General features: G+C 36.4%; 1 protein-coding gene across 1 annotated transcript in view; it reads right to left on the minus strand.

Moving 5' to 3' along the window:
- LOC114688385 (bile salt sulfotransferase 1-like) overlaps positions 1 to 14918 on the minus strand; it is a 38400-nt gene extending 23482 nt beyond the window's left edge. The window contains exons 1-3 of the mRNA XM_028862980.2: positions 14656 to 14918; positions 13366 to 13574; positions 11594 to 11720 (exon numbers count right to left, since the gene is read on the minus strand). Coding sequence (XP_028718813.2) covers positions 11594 to 11720; positions 13366 to 13574; positions 14656 to 14788 — 469 coding nt within the window. The 5' untranslated portion in view covers positions 14789 to 14918. The remainder of the gene's footprint in view (positions 1 to 11593; positions 11721 to 13365; positions 13575 to 14655) is intronic.
- Positions 14919 to 20930: the final 6012 nt, after the last annotated feature.

A 20930-nucleotide genomic window follows, 5' to 3' on the forward strand; every position in this document is an offset into this window, starting at 1 on the left:
ATATCACGGTGTGAAGGCAAGGTGAAAGACGTGGGGCAATGCAACAAGAACAAAGATAACATAAGAAGAAGATATGAGTGGAAATTCCAAGATATCTGTCACTCTATGGAAAAACAAATCTAAGAGATGTTATATTAAAATTACCTACTGTTAACTTGCTACAACCTATAACACCTATAACTGCCTTGGAACAGATTTTTATTGAGGAATAATCTAGATCACTTAAGCCTGTGGGTATGTCAATGAAAGATTGTTCTGATTGTTAATTGATAATGTAAAAGGTGAAGGGTTATTGTGGCAGCCCCATTTTCTACTTAGGTGGGTTCAGGAAAGCACAAGGTAAGAGAATATTAACTGAGGACAAGAAAGCAAGGGCAAGCATATTTATTGTCTCTCTACTCTTGTCTGTGAACACACTGCCTTAACTACCTGCCTAGGCTTCTCCTCAAAAATAAACTGTAACATGGAGTCGTACACAAAATTAACCATTTTTTCTCTAGGTTGTTTTTTGGTATAACAGATGCCAGTTAAGATAAAGGAGGAATATAGAACACCATATATACAAGACCAGAAAATATATTTCCCTCATAAAATTATAATCCAAGAAATTACATTGAAACTGGCAAGGGAGAAACACCAAGCAAATGTAAAGGAAGGTCTGTCAGAATAATAGATTTTTCCACTGAGATTTTAAAATGCCAGGGGGCCTGGAAAGCTGTATTTCAAGTTCTAAAGCCAACCAATGACAACTCAGACTACTGTACCCATCAAAACTACTTCTCATAATTGAAAGATAGAAAAAATTATGCTAAAATATGCAAAATGAATTTATGGTCATCAAAACAGTTCTACAAAATATACTTACAGGAATCATTTCCAGAAAACAGAAAAAAATGAATCCATAAGGCTGCAACAAAGCAAATGCTAACTTCTGTGTTCAAGTTGATTCAGCCTAGAATTTTCCGAGAGAGTCTGATTTAAGAGTTTGTACAGATCATAAAGGAATTACTTTGAGTTTCTCTCCATTTAATTTGAGGTTGGCTGTTGGCTTGCTGTAAATTGCCTTTATTATGTTGAGATATGTTCCCTGTATCCCTGATCACTACAAGACTTTTATCATTAAGGGGTGTTGGATTTTGTCAAATGCCTTTTCTGCATCTAGTGAGATGATCATGTGTTTTTTTCTTTGTGTTTGTTTATATGGTGTATTACATTGACAGACTTTCATATGTTGAACCACCCTTGCATCCCTGGGATGAAGCCTTTTTGATCGTGGTGGATAATGATGGAGAAATGGCTGAGATCTACATGAACAACCTGGACATGAGTGGCAGTAATGAAGGGTGAGGGTCTAGGGAAAGAGAGCCTGTGGGAGCGGGAGATCCCAGATGGATCAAGAACAAAGAGGGAGAACAAGGAATAGGAGACCATGGTAAATGAAGACCACATGAGAATAGGAAGAAGCAAAGTGCTAGAGAGGCCCACAGAAATCCACAAAGATACCCCCACAATAGACTGCTGACAATGGTCCAGAGGCAGCCTGAACTGACCTATTCTGGTGATGGGATGGCCTGACACCCTAATTGTCATGCTAGAAACACCATCCAATGACTGAGGGAACTGGATGCAGAGATCCATGACTAGGCCCAGGTGGAGCTCCAGGAGTCTACTTAGGGAGAAAGAAGAGGGTTTATATGAGTGAGAATTGTTGAAACCAAGGTTGGGTAAAGCACAGGGACAAATAGCCAAACGAATGGAAACACATGAACTATGAACCAAAGGCTGAGGGTCCCCCAACTAGATCAGGTCTTCTGAATAGGTGAGACAGTTGATTGGCTTGATCTGTTTGGGAGGCATCTAGTCAGTGGTACCAGGTCCAGTGCTCATTGCATGAGTTGGCTGTTTGAAACATGGGGCTTATGCAGAGACGCTAGGCTGTCTGTGAGGAGGGGACTGGACCTGCCTGGACTGAGTCTATCAAGTTAATCTCAGTCCTCAGGGGAGGCTTTGCCCTGGAGGAGGTGGGAATGGGGTGTAGGCTGGGGGAAAGAGGATGGGGGCAGCAGGGGGGAGAACAAGGGAATCCATGGCTGATATGTAGAACTGAATGGTATTGTAAAATAAAATAAAAGGGAAAAAAGAGTTTGTACAGATCAGATTGGCTGAAGACAAAGTATTTGAGTTGTCCTGATTGATGATTAGTGTGTTAGGGCCCACAGCATAGGTAGCTGTGCCTGTATTTTATGAGAAAGACAATTGATCATAAGACACTGAGCAAGTTAACATGCAGAGTAGTAAAATGGTTTCTGCTTCAGTTCCTTCTGGAGAAATTGCTTGGACTTCTCCCATAGATAATTGCAATCTGAAAGTTTAAGCCAGATAAACAATTTCTTCCCCTACATTGCTTCTGGCTCTAGAGACCATAAAGCAAACTAGATCAATAGTTAAATAAGAAAACAACACAATCACCTTGGTAAAATCATCAAAATGAGAGGAATCAACAATCATCTTTCACTAGTGTAGCTGAAGTGTTGAGGATGTCATATATGCTGTGAATATATGTTGCTAGGATTGATTGGTAAATAAAACACAGAATGGCCAGTAGTCAGGCAGGAAGGATAGTGTAGGCAGGACAAGGAGAGCGAGAATGCTGGGTGGAAGAAGGCTGAGTCAGAGAGATGGTGCCAGCCCGCTATGGGGAGGAGGATATAAAGTCCAGGTAAGCCACAAGCCACAGGGCAAAGTATAGTATAGTGATATTTTATTTGTACTGGAATGTGATTTTATTTGTATGTTAATAAATAAAGTTGCCCGGTAGTTAGAGCTATTAAAGCCATAGTGAAAGCTGGGTGGAGGTGGTGCATGCCTTTAATCCCAGCACTTTGTCGGCAGAGCTAGGTAGATCTCTGTGTGTTCAAGGATACAGCCAGCATTGGAGACACACACCTGTAATCTCAATACCAACCATAGAAGTCCTGGAGGTCTGTACAGACAGGCAGTGACAAGGGAGTCATGTTGTTGTGTTTACAACCAATGAGAAGGCAGAACAGAAAGTCTATATAAAGACAAAAACACAGGAAGTAGGTCTCTTGGCTGAAGAGGCTAGCTGCCGCAGACAGGTAAGGCCCTTAGCTCTGATCTCTTGGCTTTCTTCTTTGCATTGGTTCTGTGTTTCTTATTTAATAAGATGGTTGATTACATCTACAGTCCAGACTTATAGAAATGGGTTTATCTAAGATATAAGAACAGCTGGCAAGAAGCCTGAACCATTAGGCCATACAGTTTGTAAATAATATAAGTCTCTGTGTGTTTACTTGGGGGACACTAGTGGGAGAGATATGCCCTGACTACCAGCAGGCCAGGACACAAGAAAACTCCAGCTACACACCAGTAACTGAATATTAATGGTGCCAATTCCTTAATCAAAAGACACAATGGAGGACATTGGATTAAAGTACTATAATGTTTATATTTGTTGTAGTTCATCATATAAGACAGCTATAACCTTACCATGAGATAAAGGAAAAAAGAGATTCTGGGGAAATGGAGCTAGAAAACAGGGATATGTTGCTGATCTAATCTGACATAATAGACTTGAAATCTATTGAGCACTGATAAACATTACTATCTACTGCTTAAAGGAACAATTCATGGGGAGAACTGTACAATTACAATCACAGGTTCACCCAGTTATGCACAGAAAATACTACTAGATGTAAAGCCATAGGCAAGCATCACAGTACTTTCATTTCCAATAGTTAACACTTCAACACAACTGAAAATATTAGAATTAACTGACATCACAGGTAAAATTGTCTTTAAAGACATCAAGGAGAGTAAACACCTAACAAATTAATGATGAAAGAGGTCTTGATGAAATCAAGAATGGAAAGACTTTTACAATGAAATGAAACAAAAATATTACAATATTCTTTAACCTATGAGATGCAATGAAAAATGCCCAAAGAGGGATGTTTAAAGTTCAAATTAACTACAATATAATGTCAAAGATATTTCTAATAAATTAGCTAAGGAATTGCCTTAGGGCTTTGGAAAAGGAATATGTCAAACGTCAAAATTAGAAGCTGGAAAGAAAACACTGACATTAAAAAAAAGTTAGTGAAATGAAAACAGCAACAGCAACCAAACAAATCCAGAGAGTCAATGAAATAGTTTTTCCTTCAACATATAAATAATATTGACAAACGTTTAGATAAATGTAGATGAATTTCTAAATTGTCTTACTAAAGAAAAAAACATGAAGCCAAATATAGGGGTGAAAGCCTTAGAGAGGTCAGGGAACTAGGGAAAGCCACCAGCCAACCTTAACTCACCAACTCTGCAGCTTCCATAGAGAGTGACTTTCCATCTACCCAGTCTTATTTGACTTGCTGTTTACCATCTGATTGGTTTGTTAGCCCAAACACCTCACTTCCTCTTCCTACACAGCTTAGTCATTTTCTATCTGTACACACCGCCAGGCCTCTATGGTTGGTACTGGAATTAAAGGCATGTGTCACCATGCTTGGCTCTGTTCTCTTGTGTGGCCTTGAACACACGGAGACCCTGTCTGCTAAGTGATAGAATTAAGGGCATGTTTTACCACTGCCAGACTTCTTTGCTTATTTAAAATGGCTTGCTATTTCCTTTGATCTCAGGGCAAACTTTATTTATTAATACAAAAGTAAAATGTCACATTTCAGCACAAATAAAACATCACCATGGATAAACTAAGAAAAGGAAGTGAAACAGCAAAAGATAATATAGTTAAGTCATGAAAAAGGAATCACTCATTATGACAAGCACCAGTGAATTCACAGAATTATTAAAGTTTACATTAAAATCATTCCACTAAACCAGAAAATCTAAAATATATGGATTAATTTCTACATAGGTTAAAACCTACCTAAATAAATCCAAGATGACATATTAAATTTTTAAATAGGTAGATGTGGGGACAAGTCTCAGCAGTTAAAAATACTTACTTTTCTTTTAGAGGGTCAGGATTCAATTTCCAGTACCTACATGATAGCTCACAATGCCATCTTCCTGCCTCTGTGGGCACAAGACACATATCCAAAAAGCATACATACATGCAAAAAATCCCTTCTACACATAACATAAAATAAACCAGTAAAACACTCAGGCCTGGCCCTGACTCTCATCTGCTACCTCAGGAGCCAAGGGAGGGCATAGCAAAGACTGAGGCTGAACAACTCAGCTACCACTGAATCTCAAATCCTCAGCCTTTAGTTGGCTCTCTCCAACATCTACCCTGTCTATGAGCTGCTGGAGATGATGGATAGAGCTGGTCCAGTGGAACCAAGGCCACAGGATTTCCTTGATTTTGAGATAGAGTAGGATATCTGAGAGGAGTCTGGATGAGGGCCCAGTATTGATGGTGTAGCAGAAGCCAGAGGCCCTGAAACAGACCAGCCATTTATTGCAATGAACTTTTGAATATAAAGCTGTTTGGGCAAAAGGGTATGTGGTGTGACACACAACTGCACCCAGTGCAACTATAATGAAAAAATATGCAGTGGGTAGATGGGGAATACAGAGGAGTGAACAGGGACAAGAATGCCAGAATTGGACACATGACAGCTGGGACTGGTATGAGAGAAAACTGCTGACTTGCAGCAGAGTTTGTCATTCCCCAGAGAGGTCAGCGAAATTTTTGTTTTTTGTTTTTGTTTTTATGTTTGTTTTCATTTTTTATTATCTTTTATGTGGCAGGATACAAGGGTGGAGGGTAGATATGAAAGGACAGGGCAATGAGTGGGACTGATATGCATGATGAAAATTTTCAAAGAATCAATAAAAATTATGTTATAAAAATACTCTAAGGCCTATAACATCAACGAGTTTGCAAAAGTAATTAAAAATCTCTAAAGAAAGAGAAATGTTCAGACCAGATGAATTTTTCCAGACCTTCAGAGAACACAAAGATTATTGAATTACTATATAAAAGAAAGAAAATAAGGCTCATTACCAAAGTATTTTTTGAAATTATCATCTTGATACAAAGAAAAGACAATATTCACCAACAAACAAACCATATAGACCAAGATCTATGATTAACATAGATGCAAAGTTTCTCAATAAAATACTTTGTTAACATATTCAGGAACTTATCAAAGGATAGTAAAATGGCTGAGCAGTAATGTTGTTTATTGCCAAACCTGAAGACCCAAATCCACATGGTCAAACGATAGAACATATTCTTGTAAGTTTTTCTCTGGTTTGCACCTACATATTTGGGTATACATGGACCCACACAATATACATATATATGTACATGCACATGCACAAGTACACATGGAGACACACACAGACACACACATACACACACACACACACACACACAATATCAAAAAAAAACATTCACCATGAACAAGTTGACTTTACTCCAGTGACTCAGTGATGAACTGGTTCAATACACAGACATCAATCAATATAAATTAAATAGTATAAATGGACTCAAGAACAGAAAAACCATTGTAATCTGTGTAGATAAAGAAAAGAATTTTTGATAAAATTTATCATCCCCTCATGTATAAAATGCCAAAGAACTTAGAATAGAAGGAAAAATTTTCAACATAGTATTGTCTCTATGTAGGAAAAGTTTAGGTTACATTCCACTAGGTAGGGGGAATCCACTATTTTTCCAGTACAAGCAAGAAGAAAATGATGTGCACTTACTCCACTCTTTTTTAATATAGTACCAAATACCAAAATAGAAAAAGAGGCAAAATAAACAAATAAAAGCTGTACAAATAAGGAAAAAAATACAAGTCAAAGTACCTATTCTTGAGTGATATGATTCTATCAGTGGAACACTGAAAGTGTTTAGCAGAAAACACTTAGATCTGATAAAGTCTTTTAACAAAGTGACAGGGTACAAAATTATCAAACAAACATAAATAGTTTTTCTCTATATCAGTGATGAACAAATTGAGAAACAAATCAGAGATATCAGTCTTTTAACAACTGTCCAAAGATAACACCTCATAATAAATCTAAACAAGTATTGACTTCTAAAAATGTCCCTTATAATGTTCAGGTTTGAAAATTTGGTTTGCAGTTTTGGTGTATCTTATGGGAAGATCAGCAAGTCTGAACTTGCTGGAGAAAATATGTCACTGGGATGGAATTTAAGGTTTCAAGGACTAGCATTGTTTCGAGTGCTCTCCTTCTGCCTCCTGTTTGTGGGTTGAGGTGTGAGATCTCAGGTTTTACCCCCATGCGTGCCTGTCTCCCTGATGCCATGCTTCCTGTAATAGTAATGATTAAATCTTATCACTCTGGAATCATAAGTTCCAAACAAAGCATTCCTTCAATATGTTGCCTTGTTCATGGTGTTTTATCACAACAATAGAAAAGTAATGAATACACCCAGGAGGCAAAGCCCTCATTACTGAAAACTTCAACACATTGAAGACAGAATCTTACGCAGATGTTAGGAGATGGAAAATGTTCCCATGGTCACAGACTAGAGAAATTCATGTTATGAAAAAGTCCATCCTATCAAAAACAATGAACAGATTCAATACAATACCAATCAAGAGTGTTATCAATAGAAATAAAAATTAATAATCTTCAAATTATTATGGAATGGTTGGATGATCTTTCTTAAATTCAACACTACATAACTGTCTCTAATCTTCAGGGATCATTGCAGAAAAGGCAGTGTAAATAATCAAGAAGCTGAAAAAGAGAAAGAGAAGTGCTAGAAAATGCTGACGTGTGGGCATGACAGAACAAGTGTACTCATGATGTTAAAGCAACTGAAGCAGCTGCAAAGATCCTGCATAAGGCTTGCTCATAAATGAGGTATCATAGAGTGATGAAGATACTCACTGGACACTACAACTCCATAGTAAAATTATGTATACTGAATGATTCTGGGTGGTAGGAAGACACTATCTTCAGTTGTGTCCCCAGTGAGTTGCCAACTAGGATTCCATTAGTAGTCAAAACCCCCCACATTCCCACAGAAGATAAAAATCATGGTTAAATTGAATGGGCCACCAATAAATAGTTGTGAAAGTTAAAAAGAGAACTGTAGGGAATGGGGGTTACTAAATGTGAGAGGGATATTAGAGAGGGAAAAGGGTTTCAATAAGCAGAATATAATTTATACATCTTTGTAATTTCTAAAGAACAAGTTCAATAATAAATTCATACAAAAGCACAAACAACTGTAGATAATCAAAGCAACCTTGGAATAAGATAGTACCTTATTTCAAGTTATACTACAGAGACAGATTAATGAAAACAGAAAAGCACTGACACAAAACAAACATGTGAATTAAGTGAATAGAAAACCAAGACATAAGTTCACAGAACTGCAGGCACTGTGTTTTGACAAAATATTGAAAATATCCATTGCAAGAAAGAACTTGGTATTTTCAGTACATGGTATTTTGGAAACTAGATTGCTATGTATGGAAGAATGAATTTCGATCTTAATCCTTCATATCTCTCTCTCTCTCTCTCTCTCTCTCTCTCTCTCTCTCTCTCTCTCTCTCTCTCACACACACACACACACACACACACACACACACACAGAGAGAGAGAGAGAGAGAGAGAGAGAGAGAGAGAGAGAGAGAGAGAGAGAAACACACATTCACACCAATTGTAAATTTATCAAGACCCGAACAGAAGACACAAAACTCTGACACAGTTGAGGAAAATACAGGAAGTGTACTTTGAGGGGTAATCACAGGTAAGGACTTTCTAAATGCTACTCATCTCCCTCAGAAAATAAGGCAAATACCCAACAAGTGGGACCCCTTGAAGTTAAAAGATTCCTGTCCACCAAAGGAAATCATTAACCATGTGAAGATTGAGCTAATGAAATGGAAGAAAGCTTTGCTAGTTATATGCTTCCAGACAATGTGTATCTAGTATATAAAAAATTAAAGATAAAAAAATATTCAATATAAAGAAAGAAATGGATCCAAAATTGTTGTATGGAACTAAAAAGTACACTGTAAAAGAAAGAGAATGCCTCATATGAATTTTGAAAGTATTCACCAACATCAGCTATCAAGGAAATACAAATAAAAACTATAAACTACTTAGGAGTCCATCTTATCTATGTCAGAATGGGCACCATTATTAAAAAAAAAAAATATGCCAGAGCTGTAACACAGAGAAAATGCGTCTCAGAAACAACAAAAAAGACAAAAAGAAAAAAAAACAAATAAATGTTTGAAGTGTATGTTGAAAATATTTGAAAAGAGGGGATAATTTAAATATAAAGGGATGAGAAAGGAGTAGATGTAAGTAATGGACAAGACTGTTGAATGAGCATATAGGCTAATGTTTTTCTTGTTATAAATTTCTCATGGATTTGGGGGTTTTGTGGTCTAAAATTGGGTGAAATGTAAGCAATATTGAAATTATAACATATAATATGTTGTTTCCCAGCTTCCCTTTTGGATACCAATTCTAACTGTACATGAATTCATTAAATTGTATAGACTTTGAGTCTCAATAATTTTGGTGGATATGGTTTTTATTTATATACAAGTTGCTTTATAATAAAACATAGTTTTTAAATTTTTTTTTAATTTTCAGAAAAATTGTGGGGAAAGAAAAACACTGTTGTGACTGAAAACTGCACAGCCATTATTTAAATCACTGTGGGAAGATTTAAAAATCTGAAAACAGAAATTCCATATGACCCAACTGTAAAATCTTAGTATATAGTCAAACTAGGTAGGTATATACTACTATAGACTTAGATATATACAACTACATTGATACTTGAACATTTGTGCTAATTGAAGCTCTATTCACAATAGATACAGAACATGTTTAGCTTAGATGCCCTTCAATTGAAAATATATGAGATTGTGATATGTACACACAATAAAATTTCATTCAGCTATAAAGACAAAATTATGAAATTCACAGTAAAATATTTGGAACTGGAGAATATACTTAATGAGGTAACAGAAGCACAGATAGAAAAACACTGAATCTTTTTCTCATATTTGGATACTAGACAAATTCTTAGCATGTTTACCTTGATGTGTATATAAAGGAGAGGAAGGCAGAAAAGAACCATTAGAAGAGTAGCAAGAAAAAAGAGACCTTAAGGAGAGAGAAGTACTAGGACACATATGATATCAATATTAAGGAAAGGAGTATGAGGCTGCTTGTGTCGATGCAAAGATGTGGTGGGTAAATTAGGGATAGAATTAAAACCAAGAATATATAAATATGCCATATGGAAACTCATTAGTTTGTAAGCTCATTTAAAACTTTATTAAAGAGTTTAAATCAAGGCAGCTTTCATGAGCAGATACTACTGCTCCTAGAAGTTATTGGTTATAAAATGAAAAGTCCATTGCTATAATTGGGAAACCTCCCTAGGAGTTTTTGCCTAAAATGGGCCTGTGGATCCAAATAATGTAGGAAATTGTCACTGTTGTCAGTTGCCCACAAAATCTGGTTGGTACGACCCTATTTCTCTCTCTGTCTCTCTCTGTGTCTCTCTCTCTGTCTCTTTCTGTCTCTCTCTCTCTCTCTCTCTCTGTCTCTCTCTCTCTTTCTCTATCTATCTATCTATCATCTATCTATTTATCTATCTATTTATCTCTTTTTTATTAGCTTTGGAGACAGGATTTCTCTGTGTAATTTTTGTGCCTGTTCTGGATCTTGCTCTGTAGACCAGGTTGGCCTTGAACTCACAGAGATCCACCTGGCTCTGCCTCCTGAGTGCTGGGATTAAAGATGTGCACCACCACTGCCTGGCTAAGACCCTATTCCTAAAGCCAATCTCATAATCTTGTCACACAACATAAGGAAACAAAACTAGGAATGAGTTGAAATATATCTTTCTGGTGAATAGCCCTCATTGTAGCAGAAGGTTTATGTAGGATTCTAGTGGGAGATTCTTGTCAATAATATTACTCAGGTATGGACACTGATATCTATACTTCAACTATCCATACACCATACACCCACTGGTGCAATAACTGCAATTGTTATATCAGAGTAAACAGTCATTTTCTGATAGAGAAGACTTCACATCTGATACTGTCATCATGGTCAAATATTCATGATGAGGAGGAAATAGCTCCTAGTGTTGTTGCTATCACTGTTGCTCTGTTAACCCCAAGGTATAACATCTTCCTTATTACTAGAAAGACTAACTACTCAAAATATTGCCAGGATGGTTAGTCACAGGTCAAGCTGTAGCTGTGCCATTAGGCAGTAGCTTGTGAGAACAGGAAGACTTCATAATTAGGTTTGCAATGGTAATGATCCTTGGATCAACAGGTTGGTAGAGTGTAGAGGAATAAGATGGAGTCAAGAGAAAATTACAGAATATACTAAGGCTAGAGTTGTAACCAAGTTACATAAATGACTTGGGTGTTGAGCCCCAGCATTAAATAAACAGAGTATAGAAGGGAGTGCTTGTAGTCCTAGAACTCATGAGGTAGAGGGAGGAAGAGCAGATCTTCAAGGTAACCCCTATCTGCATAGAGAATTCAAGGCCAGCACAAGCTATATCACACCTTTTCTTCATAAATGTAACTGAGCCTCCCTCAACCCCTATATTTAACAGGACACTCACCATTCCCTTTGAGAAACCATTCAAAGTAAGTTCCTAGTGACTCTGGATTATCAATAAGGTTTGTGTTACGACGGAAAAAATAACCAGACACAAGAACATCTCTGGGATTTCTGATGATATAGATCACCTGAAATGGAAAAACATGTAAATGAAGATCAATATAGTCATAAAACAATTTGATCTGGCATAGTTTATATGAAAAGTCAATCAAATATCAGTGAAGTTTCCAAAAATATTTATTATTTTTATTTGAACAAAATATGAACAGAAGTGCAAAATATCTATATTTATCAGAATGTTCTTTTGTAATTTTATTTGATTTACAAAAATGTAACAGCAAAATGACTGAGGTCACTAATACTGTAAAAAAACAACAGCAACAATAAAAAGACAAATTGATTTCAATACTTGTAAAGATCAATATCTTACAGGGTGTAAGACTATCTATCCACTGTGAAAGCATGTCTTATATACACAGAATAATGCATACTATGCTAAATATATATGGAAAATGAAAAACTAATTGGTTTCTGTAACTGTAACTATAAAAGAAAACTCTCAAAAGAATCATGATGCCCAGTTTAATGCTAATGTTTCATTGCAAAATGGTGAACACAAAGACCCATGAGCACCTAAAAAAGGCTGAGACGGAAAGAAATAGACTTCCCATGGAAAAGCAACTGTAATTGGTTATGCAATACCAAATTCTTAGCCTTGAAAACACACATACACTAACACTGTATGTACTGAGCAGATTTTACCAAGGTACTTTAGAATATGTAGATACTTGTACAGATATAACAAAAATCATGAAAAAAACACAAATTTGAAAGAAAGAAAAGAAGGTTATGATGGTAAGCCTGGAGATAGGAAGGGGGAATAATGTATGTAATTATTGTACAATCTAAAAAATAGAAGAAATAATTTCAAAAAATAATATTAATTAATTAATGAGAATAATATTTTGTCCCAATGCTCATTGTGACATTATTATATAATTCATCTTTTAGGCCTTAATTTCTCCAGACACGAGTTTTCCAAATCCAGAAAAGACACACATATATAGCTGTATGATGACAACTTCACTGTGATGGTTTCGAGAAAGATTATTTTCTACATTTGTCTTTGTAGTTTAAGCATAAATACTTATAGGTTCAAAGGTGTGGGGACTTCCACAAAACTTTCTTACTAACAATGAGCAATGATATGTCAGAAGCTGGATATTTCTGATTCTTTTGGGAGATCCCCTATCAGTGATGTTGGTGATTTTTGTGGCTCCTGATCTCAGTGAACAGCTAGACACAAAGAGACACAATGGATATAGATAAGTCATGATTGTTGAACAGTATCCCAGATTATAGCATTCATGCCTATTCAGGCTCCTTCCCCTATGAGCAACTCTGCTTAGGTGATTCACCCTTTAGGTGTGAACTATATGTAGAATCAAGATGACTTTGATGACAACAGAATTAATATCCACTGGACACTAGAGTTTGAACTCTACTTAACCTGTATATGTAGTCCCTGAATTCCCTACTGTGATAACACAGTTTTTTGCATTATATCCGCCCAGGATCACTGAGAGGTAGTTGATATCCTGGTACTCTGATATAGGCTGAGGAGGGAACACATTAGCATCACCTAGTGCATGAAAATCCCATCTTCCCTCTCCAAATCTACACAGAATGCATTTCAGGCAGAGGACCAGAGCCCAATGCAGTAGAATAAGTTCAAACATTTGGTCAAAGACTTCTCAACCACTGGACACTGACCTTGGCCTTGGATCTGAAGAAAGACTTGGGGAAAAGATGAAAAGGGAGGTTGGAGGTCATGAGGCGTGGTCCTTCCTTGTTGATTAATGTTAGATGTGTATTTGGATACTCTATCCAGAGCGAGCGTTCCCAGATAGGCACAGATTGGATCCATTTGGGATTTCCCTTGGTCTGAATCAAGCAGACAGTCTCAATCAGCCAGTTAGTTCCTGAACAAGAAGGAAAGTTATTGTCACTCATTTCAAGAGCAATTCTGAAAAGCCTTAAATAGAATATACAACCATACAATTTACAATATAGCTATTTCCAAGCACAAAAGCATGTGGTATTTGCAATATCCACATTGTGTAAGTCGATATATTCTTTCAGAAGATTCAAAATACTTCACCTAACAAAACTAGAATCTTTACTCAGCAACCCCCACCTTCCTATTGAACATTGCCTTCAGTCAAGAACCATTTGTTTTGGTGAACTCTACTATTCCAATATTTGTCACGGATGCAGTCATGGAATCTGTCCTTAAGATTGGAACCTTTCATTTATTGCAATGTCATTAAGTTGCATCCATCCTGCACCGTATGTATTAGTACTGCTTCTCTTTAGCTTAAAGAAATTCCCTTGTGTCTATTTACCATACACACATGTATTTGTGATTATATGCTCATTTCTCAATGAGTGTTTCTCTGGTATTATTCTCTGGGCTATTATCTGAATCCTTTTCCTGCAGTCCACTGATCTTAGATTTTCCATGTTATTGCCCTTTGATGTTAGCAACCTAATACTTAACCAATGTTTACTGCTTCTGCCACCCACCATACTCCTCCCCCAATGACCATGATGCCTTTCTTTTTTTCCTTGAGTTTTGAGACTCTTTCTTCTACCTGAAGAATGTCCATGGTAATTCTCCTACCTGAGCTTGTCCTGTCCTCCACATATTCTTACATTCATGCCTCTTTTCTTGATGCCTTTTTATCTGTTTATTCACATGATTATCTCTCTTCCACACAGAGACAAACCAATGCCATAATATGCTTTAGGAATCACTGTCATTGTCCCAAGGATCAGCTCACGCACTCTTAGTGCCTTAGCTGCTACTCTGACTACATTGGTTAGGATAGAGTTCTTCCTCTGAGTGAAAATGCTCTCAGATACAGCTCTCCAAGCCCACAAACCATTGGACACATGAGATATATAAAGTATTCCATTCACCACCTAAATGAAGGATGATTAAAGCCCAAACCTTTCACAGACCACAGACAGTTCAGGATCATTCTCAATGATGTTCCTTACCTGACTTAGGATAACTCACTATGACTGTGTCTTCATCTCTGATCACAAACTTATCACGGCTTTCTTCAATAATTGCTCTTTTATGCGCTATAGCATAGAAAGGTATTCCTTCAAACCAAAGGTAGGCTGACATCCCCCCAAAAAAACTCTTTCTTGGTGCTGTGAGAATTCTAGCAATAACCACCTGTTCAGCTTAAATCAAATGTTGAGAGGTAAAATTTATAGTGCAGGCAAAATATCATTAACATCCCAAAGTTTGTACTGAAATGATTTGCTGATATGAAGAAATACAGATTGCAGAAACCAGTCAAAGGTTGCTGTATTAAGCAACGGTGTACTTATTTAGAGATTGTTCTAGGGAATTGTGAGCCTGAGTTTATGATCCCAAACCAGAAAATCAATAACAAATACTTAGACATTGAAATAAGGCTTAATTTAAAATATTTTCTAATACAAGTAAGCATTCCCAAATGGTTTCAAATGTGCAAAAAAATTTACAGAGTCCATAAAAAAATTGACCTAAAAAAAGTTGTTCTGTACAATTATTTGTTTTAAAGTAGGGATTGTTTTTGATAAGTATAGTGCCTTCACTGCACCTCAGCCTCATTTTTCCCCTCCATTGCCTTCCTCTCTTTCCCACATTCATGATCCCTTCTTTAATTTTCCCTGCTGTTTATATTATCACACAATCACATAACATATAGAGTCAATTTAGTTCTGTTTTTATGTGAATGTGTCCTTAGATGAACACTTGGGATTGAACAACCACTATGTGATTCCCCCTATTGAGGCAGTTGAATCTACTACCTTCATTGGCCTGTTTTTTTTTTTCAATCTATGTTTAAGACAATGTAAAATTTCCTCTATCATTATTTGGGTAAAAACTGGTGCCTTTATGGTGGTTCATTTGGGTAAGTATACTGGCGAGAGTTCAAAGATATATTGCTCTGTCATCGCTGTAGGATGTATTCTATCCACAGATATCCTTAGGCTCTGTGTTTTTCGTAAGCCTTGGGTAGGAATTCATTGTAAAAAAGTTTTGAAACTCTGTGGGTTTGGTCCTAGTTTTTGGCACCAAAATGTTTGTAAGTTTTGCAAGTCTGTGGGTTTTGTCCCAGGTTTTGGCACCAAAATATGAAGTTTGAAACTCTGGGGGAAAAGTATCCTAACTATTTGGAGAGTCAGATGATACCTTGAGCTGCTAGGACAGCCCTGACAGCAGGAGCTGCAATAAGAAAGCGCAGTCCTAGAGGGTGAGGTATCTGAGATACCTCAAGCTGCTAGGACAGCTCAGCCCTGGAGGTATCCCAGATACCTTGACTTGCTTAGGATAGATCATCCCTAGAGGGGAAGGTCTCTCAGATACCTTGAGCTGTTTAGGGCAGCTCTGATAGCTGGATCTGCAATGACACAGCTCAGCCCTGGAAGGGAAGGTATTCTGACTGCTCAGGAAAGTCAGGCCTGTAGCTGCTAGGACAGTTCAGCCCTGTAAGGGAAGGTACCCTGACTGCAAAGGACAGTCAGGCCTGGAGCTTCTAGGACAGCTCAGCATGAAAGGGTGAATTAAGATCTTCACACCTAAAACTCTTTTGAGAAAGAAATTTATTTGAGAAGGAAGAGTCCAGTAGAGTGGCTGCCTCCAAAAGTGTTGAGAGAATAGCCCACAACTGAATATGCAGGGTGCTTGATATAGAATATCTTGGGGGTAGAGACAACCAAATATTGTTTAGTTTTTTTTTCTGTTCAGGGATTGCTTAGTTTTGTGGGTTAGGTACAGAGTTGGCCTTGATCTCAGAGCCAAACTGTGTTTCTTTTACTGGCCTTTCTTGGCTTTTTGACACTAATTCTATGGCTAGGGCATATTTCTTTCACTGACTCTGATTCTAGGGACCAAAAGTGTTTCTTTGGTACTGGTTTCAGAGTCAGGGCTTGTTTCTTAGGTTCTGTGTTTTGGGGATAGTTTTTTTTTTCTCTGGCTCAGTTCCCAGACCCAGGCTTTACTACTTTCCCTGGTTCTGGGCACCAGGGTCAGGTTGGGTTATTTAACCAGCCCCCTTTTCCTTATATTCATTGCAGATGTGTCAACTAGAGTTGGGTACCTTACAGTGAATTATTTCTGGAACTCTGTGATAGTCTCCATATAGTGCAAAAAGAAGCTTCTTTGATGAGGGATGACAACTATATTTACCTGGGTTTATGAACATAGGTATTTAGAAAACAGCTAGAAAGTATGCTGATTAGTTAAACTGGCAGTAGCAGGTTCACCACTTGGATCTATGCCCTCTCCGTGCCTAACTGGTTGTCTATGTTTACAGTACCAGATATGGCTTACCTCTTGTTGAGTTTGCTTTAAGTCAAATTAGCCCTTGAAACCTCCAAGATGAAAGTTCCACTATTTCACCATTGTGAATGTCTTGCTAGTCCAGTTATTGTTGTGGCTTCCAGATATTACATCTGGATAGGTCTAGTGATTGATCCTTTCCCTTTGTAGATTTTCACTTTTGAAACCACTTTTCAGGAAAGAGGTTCCAGTTGAGGTTCAGTTCAATTCCCCATTTTCTGTCTGAAGTGCATCGAGACTTTAGCAAAAGAGTTAAATTTTCAAATTCTGAGACAATCAAGGGCAACATTAGCTGATATGGTTTTGGAAGTCTCATGGATTACCCTGAACAATAACTTGAAAGGAGGTTTCTCATGCATAGTACTTGTCATATATATATATATATATATATATATATATATATATATATATTATATATATATATATATATATATATATATATGTGTGTGTGTGTGTGTGTGTGTGGGTGTGGGTGTGTGTGGGTGTGAGTGTGTGTGGGTGTGTAATATATATGTATATATATACATATACATATATATACATACATACATATATATATATATATATATATAACAGCCTTTGGGGAAATATAATCACTATTAATGGCATAATTTTTTAAAAAATACATGGTAATACATGCATATTATATGTGATTTTAGATAAATATGTAATAATAAGATTATCTCTGTCTTTTTAAACATGCCTAGCAGTATGTATCCCTCCTTCCACTCTGTCAATCTGTATTGCACTCGGTGACCCTTTATCAGTTAAAGCCCCCATCCATTTATTCCATTTCTCCCTTTGTAGTACCTGCATGCTATTCTAGTATTGAGTGATGCTTTAACAATTGATCCCATTTTGCTTTCTTGGTTCTGAAGTCGCTTGAGGTTATTAACTTGCAGGTTCAAAGTCAGGAAGCACAAATAAGAGAGAACACTTAATATTTGTGTTTCTGTGTCTGTGTTACCACATTCAGTATAATACTTTCTAGTTAAACACATTTACATGAAAATTTCATTAATTCATTTTTCTCTATCTTTGAATAGATATCCATTGTATGCATGTATCATGTTTTCATTAGCAGTTCATTGGTTGAAGGACATTTAGGTTCTTTTTCTATCTTATCTATTATGAACACAGAGTAATGAACATGGCCAAGAAAATATTTGTGAAATATGATATAAAGTCCTTTAAAAGATACCAAGGAATAGTGGGTTGGGGCCTTGTGAAAAATTTTCCACACTGATTTCCAGAGTGGTTCAACTGAACACTAGAGATTGCTATCACACTAAATGTACATGAGCGTTCTCCATTCCCCACACCTTCTCCAGCATTTATTCTCACAAGCATTTGTTGTTTATGGTTTTTGGAATGATGGCCATTCTTGCTGAGTAAGATGAAATCTCAAAGTAGTTTCAATTATCATTTTCTAAAGTTTAAATATTGACCTATTTAAAAGATATTTCTTAGCCATAGACATTTTACATTCTTTTCTTGAGAATTTCTGGTCAGAGATGTCTCCCAGTTTTTTAATATAGCCAAGATTTTAAGTAGATCATCTCTTCCATGGGACAGTTCTGTATTCCTTAAAATTTTTCTCTTATTTTTATTTAAAATATTTGCATGTAATATATTTTGATCATTATTTACACCATACTGCAAAGCCTTTCAGATTATACACAGTTGACTTTATTCCTCTCTCCGTAAAAACAAAAAATATATAAAAGTACAAAAAAACAAAAAAATGAAACAAAACAAAAGTAAAATGATATACTCTCCTAGACACACCAGATGGAGTCTGTTTTATTTTGGCCATATACCCCTGAGTATGAGGGCTGACATGGAATATGGCTGGTACACCCAATGACACTCTATTAGAGATAACTTAATTTCCTTTCCTAGAAGGTATCAATTGCATATTGGATCTTGGTTAGGAGTGAGAATTTATGTCCAAATGACTTTTTCTGTGCTGAAATTTTGCCTCATATAAGATATGTAACTTGTGCATGCTATTATTCTGCATGGAAAGTTCTGTAAACTTGAATTTATCCAACAATTCTGGCTCTTACAATCTATCCATCTCCTGTTCTTCATGGATCCCAGCACCATGTGTAGTTGAGTTTTATGAAGATATCTGATTTTGGAATGATTGATCTACGTTTCTTACTTTCTGCACTTTGTCCAGTTGTGATCTCTGTGTTAATTAATATCTACTGCAAAAAAAAGTAGCTTCTCTTATGACAGTGGTGTGATGCCCTGATCTATGGGTATAGCAATATATCATCAGGACTTATTTTATTGCTGTTTTATTTAGCACAATAATATTTATAGATTTTCCTGTAAGTCCACGACCAATCTAGGATCAAGTTTTGGCCTCATTGTCAGTGTCAGAGGTGGATTCCATCTGATAGAATTGGATTTAAATCTAGTAATAATGGTGCTGAATATTCCCATAATAAATTTTCCATTAAAATACCAATAAATCTGGAATATAGGTCACAGGATTTGTAGATATATGATATTTATGATTGCTTTTCTCCTCCTGTAGTGTGCAGAGTACCTTCTAGTACTGTTAATGATAATCATTAGAGATGAAGCTTCTTGTTAGACACCAACTCATTTTCTCCATGGTGAATAATATAAGTTAAGTTCTGTCTTCAGGAATAGGGACTTATCATCAGGTTGTAGAATGCAACCAATAACATTGACAATAGCCTATAACATTTGGGGGTGTCTATGGGACCCTTTTTGCCAACTATTCAAAAGATGAAAACCAATTCCTAGTACTATAGATTTTAGTTGACAGCATATAAATTCTAGTGGGAACATGATCATCCCTATATGTCATAATACAATTTGAATTATTTTATTTACTTTAGAAAGCATCTAAATTAGTGGGTTTCCATATGGATTTTCAAAAAAATATATTTAGTATCAATTTTACAAAAAACTAGCCCCCTCAAGACTAAAATTTGATCTTACCTATTATTTTGATATTTCACAGGATTTCATTTTGGAGAAATAGTGAAACTAACATTATAGAATATATGCCATGACAAAAGAGTGTCATTTTGAATTGCTTTCTAACTAATTATTATTATCTGATACCAAATTGTGGTGGTTTGAAACAAAATGCCCAAGAAATGGAGTGGTCATATTAAGAAGTATGATTTTGTTGGAGGAGGATTGGCTTTGTTGGAGGAAGTGTGACATTGTTGGGGTTGGCTTTGTGATTCAACAAATGATCAAGCTACTCCCAGTGATTCAGACCACATTCTGTTGCCATTGTATAAAGATGTGAGGACTCACAGATTCAGTATTTTATCTGTCTGCTTGCTACCTTTTATGCCACCACAAGGTTAATGGGAAAGCCCTCTGAAGTATAAACTAACCACCCATTAAATATATTCCTTTATAAGATTTGCTGAAGTCATTTTGTATCTTCATAACAATAGAAACCCTATCTGAGAAACAAATATTAATTGTGATGGGTGAAGAAACAAGATGTTAGGCCTGTGAGAAGTAAATATTCCATTGATTTTGTAGAAAATCTTCTCACTTATAAAAAGACCATAAAATTGAAGAGGCACATTGTAGATCACTTGTTGAGAGGACTTGATGTTCCTCCAAAGAACACAGATTCCATCTTGTCACCCATAGGTCACTCTCAACCATCTGTAACTGCAGATTCCAGGGATTCCAATAATCTCTCCTGGCTTCAGCAGGCACCCAAAATGCATGAGGTACACAGATATTCATGCAAGTAAAACAGTCAAAACTAAAAGTAAAATAAATTTGAAACATCTTTTTAAAATAAGAAATGAAATTAGAATTTTGACAAAATTTTACTATGGATTTTCTGTGCTAATTTAATCATATTCATAATATTAAATTTGTCAATCAGGGAAGAGTGTATTACTGGAAACTGTCATCC

This window comes from Peromyscus leucopus, chromosome 1 (assembly GCF_004664715.2).
Source record: "Peromyscus leucopus breed LL Stock chromosome 1, UCI_PerLeu_2.1, whole genome shotgun sequence".
NCBI lineage: Eukaryota > Metazoa > Chordata > Mammalia > Rodentia > Cricetidae > Peromyscus > Peromyscus leucopus.